The sequence below is a fragment of the Pempheris klunzingeri genome, chromosome 10 (genome assembly GCF_042242105.1).
Source record: "Pempheris klunzingeri isolate RE-2024b chromosome 10, fPemKlu1.hap1, whole genome shotgun sequence".
Taxonomy (NCBI): domain Eukaryota; kingdom Metazoa; phylum Chordata; class Actinopteri; order Acropomatiformes; family Pempheridae; genus Pempheris; species Pempheris klunzingeri.
The window spans coordinates 4,300,705-4,304,952 of NC_092021.1; the positions used below are offsets into that span (position 1 = coordinate 4,300,705).

Sequence of the window (4,248 nt, forward strand, 5' to 3'; positions counted from 1 at the left end):
AAATGACAGTCTTGTTCTGTATTTGTATCCCTGTATCCGTCTCTTTTTGGCACATTAAAATATGTGTGACATCTCTGTAAATGCACTATAGGATTATTACAGTTCTTAAAAGTCAATTGGTCCAGAGAAAATGATAAAACAAAAGTCTAAGTAATGAAGCCGCTGGCTCTTCTTGCAGTGTTTGGATGTTGGTGGCTGTTGGGGGGCCGGTGTGTGCAGCAGCAGCAACGCCGCCCAGAACCAAAGCAACATGAGCTGAAGTGAAGTGAAACTGCCGGCATGGGCTTATTATGGCTGTGGGTGGTGGTGGAGGAGGGGGGGGGGGGGTACATTTCACTCTCAGCTCAGGAGAAACTGAAATAAGCAAAATAGAGGGTGTTTTCATTATTGTTTTTGAAAGGGGTCTGATTTCCAATAAAATCTTTGGTTTTGCGGTGGTAGGTCAGTCCAGGAGTCTGCAGTCTGTTTGTATAGTCACTTTAGAAGAGGAGGAGAAGAAGTGAAGAAGATGAGAGCTGCTGACAAAGCGTCAGCTCCCCTCCTCATCCTCATCATTAAATTAGATATTATATCTTTACTATGTACAAAGTTTTGTGTGGAGAAGAGTAATGAAAAGCCAACAGTCCTGTCTCCACCCGCTGCGGGCTGGCCGGTGCTCGTCAGTCGCTGTCCTCCTTGTCCTCCTGGATGGTGGTGGTGGAATGGTTGTACAGTCCCTGCGCCATCAGCTGCAGCGCTAGCCCGTTCTTGAAGCCGCTGGCCTTTTTTATCTTGGCCCGCTTGTTCTGAAACCAGATTTTGATCTGGGACTCGTTGAGGTTGAGCTCCTGGGCCAGAGACTGCCGCCGCTGCTCCGTGATGTAACGGTTCACCTGGAACTCTGTCTTCAGTCTCTGCAGCTGCTCGGCCGTGAAGGCCGTGCGCGGCCGCTTGTCCTCTTTGCCGCTTTTCGACTTTTTCAGTTTCCGTGTCCTTGGGCCTGCAGTAAGGGCGAAAGAACACGAGAGCGGAAACATAAATATTCAGCGAGTATTGAACAATAATAAATCCTAAATAAACTGATCGAAAAAAACAGAACGGGAACATTTGTATAGTATTGGCCTGTGATTTCTGTACACGCACCCACACACACACACACACACAAGCAAACATACACACACTCTTCCCATACACTCGGGAAAGACATAATCATAATTATAATAATAATAATGACATTAGTAATAATAATAATAATTATTATGATAATAACAATAATAATAATGATTATGATGATAATAAAAAAGTAGTAATAATAATAACAATAATGATGATTATAATAATAATAATAATGATAATAGTAATATATTATATTATTGTAACATCATCTGCACAGTGTTCTATGTGTGTCAGTGCAGCAGCAGCAGCAGATATGAGCTGCAGAACAAACAATGATGCTACAGACTGTGAGCTCCAGCTGAGCATCAGCCCATCAACACTCGTTATTACCGCCTTGTTGTGACTGCACTGATGAATATAGCAGCGTTCTGAACTCTTGTCTTATACCACACACACACACACACACAGCACACAGGTGTTTATCACACAATACAATAATAACAATTGTTTTACCCTTTGTGAAAAAGCAGTTTTCTTTTCACGGAAATGAAAACACTGTGTGTGTGTTTAAAGCACAGAGGCGCCTCTAAATGGAAAAGAAGCTGGCGTGGAATGAAAAGCGCAAACCCTCCCCACGTTTTATGTGTTTTTACGAGTTTGTTTTAAATTGAAAGTGAATTCCCACTTTGAGCAAATAGGTGAAATACTAAAAAAAGTAATGTGAAAGCTCACCCAGACTGAACGAAGTCGTATATTTATATATATATAAGCTATCACAAAGACTTCTACAGTGTCGACGAATCAAATAACGCACAACAGCTATGAAATAGCCCACGTGTATTAGGTTAGGTCTGAATAATGGCTGCATGCAGGCTGTTTGATTAAAAGTGAACTCTGAGGAAGCACTTTAGGCTACTTGTTGAGTAAATGAACACAATGAAATATGGGCTCAAACACAACAGAGTGATCAGTAGGTGTGTGTGTGTGTGTGTGTGTGTGTTTTAGCAATAACACCGTAAGTGAGATCATGGCATGAAAGGAAGTCAGTTCATGTAAAGCCTTCGAGTCTTCTGTGTATTTTATACGTATCTTAAAACTGACAGTGATTTCGAGATCAATAAAATCAAACAGGCGCTTATAATGAATTCAAAATGTCTCCTGTAGCGCAGGCTGATGGGGCTGATAGGCATTATTTACTTTTAATTCCATTGTGTTTTATTCCGCCATGCTTTACTGACAGCAGCTCATATTCCAGAGGACGCACACTGAGGGAATGACTTCATGTCGATAGAAAAAGGTCCGCTGTGGATCCGTACATCGAGTTCCTGAACCAGAACACGTGTCACACACCGCCGAAAGCTCCGAAGCTCGTAAGGCTGTCATCTGTACAATCATAATCCTTTAGGATCAATGCTTGTGTGAATTTAACAAAACATGTTGAGTCTTAAAGAGTGTGAAGTCATTCAATAAATAAGACTCAACCTGCGGGTTCATGTTCACAGGAGTTTTTGATGGAAGTTTTTTCTATTTACTTTCTTTTAAAAATAAAAATAAAAATCTTAGCTGCAAGTGTTTTATCTTCTGTTTGCAACCTCTTACACATAATCAATATCAGCTGGTATTGTTCTTTTTATTTCATATCAGTTTTATATCTTTATTTTGCTAGTACACTGATGTAGTTAAAAAAGACATGCCATAAAAAATGAAAAGATAAAAGCAGATGTTTTCATTCTGCTGACAGGTTGGGAATATTGTATTGTTGTAATTGATAATTAATAATTAAAAAAAAAAATCCTCGTTGCAAATCAAAATAGAAATAAACATTTTTTTTCAATTTGCATTAAATTCTGTAAATTCTGTGTTGAAATCGAAACGAAGCTTAATTCTGAGCCAACAACATAAACACATTTCATTCTTTAAAGTGCCACACATTGCCCCCCTTATCTGAGAGTAGGATTACGATGAACTAAACTTTAAATATAGATTATAAATATTAAAAAAATAAGATTGAGTGAACAATAGATTTTCAAAAGCACAAGATGTTCCGCTTACTTTCCTGAAAACTTCAGTAATAATTGCTAGGAGTAGCAAAAGGTGGTATCAGTACTCCATTACAAAACGACGAGTTTTTTCTCTTCGTGAAACTATTGCCTTACCAGATGATGGCCTGTCCGAGTACCGGGTGCAGTAGACCCATGCGGGCCAAAGCAGCGGCTGGGTTTCGGGTGTGGGTGCCCCGGTGCCGTTCAGCACCACCAGCGACGAGGAAGTGTTCTCCCCGGCCCCGCCGCCAGTCCTTTCCTCGGCTTTCACGCCGCTGCTCCCGGTGGAGACTGCGGCTGCGGTTCCTCCGCTGCTGCCGTCGCTCTTTTTGGGACTCACCAAAGAGGGGGAGGAGACGGAGGACGAACTGCTGTCAGTGCTACAGTTTGAGTCCTGGCACGGCGTCCCGGGAAGGCTCGGCCTGCTGACCATCGGGTGGACGCACTCACGGCCGGAGGTCTGCGCCCTCTCCCGATGGCCCAGGCTGTGTTCCTTCTTGCAGCCAAAGTCCGGCCGCAATATATTGTCGATGAAAAAGTTGGTGGTTCGGTGGGCCTGCTGGGCGACCTGCAGAGGCAGTATGGGGGGCGAGGGCAGACTGGGAGACGGGGAGACGCTCTCTCCCTCGCTGCTATCCGTGCTGTTCAGATCCCGCTGCTCCTCCATCGCTGCTTCTCTGAAGAACGTGGTTTCTTTTCTGTCAATCCACTTCCAGTTTTTGGGCCTGTGTTTGTATCCAAAATATGACAACAGGAAGCACTAAAACATAGTTATTTTGTCTCCGCAATATTGCTGGTTAGTGTAATTATTCTCAAACTGTGGACATCCTGCTTGCGTAAAGGCGCTCCAGCGCGTCATGGTCGGTCACTTACTATAAGACTGGCAATAGTTGCTATTGCGCACTGCTCTCACACACCCAGAGATTTTCACAGCTGCATGACAGTCGGATCTTCACAAAGTCCTCACATCACATTAGCATGCTCACAAATACACACTCACACACGATCACACACACCAACCGGAGGCGCATGAATAACATCCAAAGCGCAGCGGGCCAATCACGGACCAGGACACTTTTGGAAATAGGGTGACGATGTCCAATAATGTCAG

At 43.2% G+C, this 4,248-nt stretch overlaps 1 protein-coding gene across 1 annotated transcript; it reads right to left on the minus strand.

Moving 5' to 3' along the window:
• Positions 1–659: 659 nt before the first annotated feature.
• On the minus strand, positions 660–3,804 carry LOC139208814 (homeobox protein engrailed-1-B-like). The gene is made up of 2 exons (XM_070838563.1): positions 3,252–3,804; positions 660–979 (listed from the first exon to the last, which is right to left on the minus strand). Exons 1-2 carry the CDS (start codon positions 3,802–3,804, stop codon positions 660–662), a joined length of 873 nt encoding a protein of 290 aa, XP_070694664.1.
• Between the last annotated feature and the right edge of the window lie 444 nt (positions 3,805–4,248).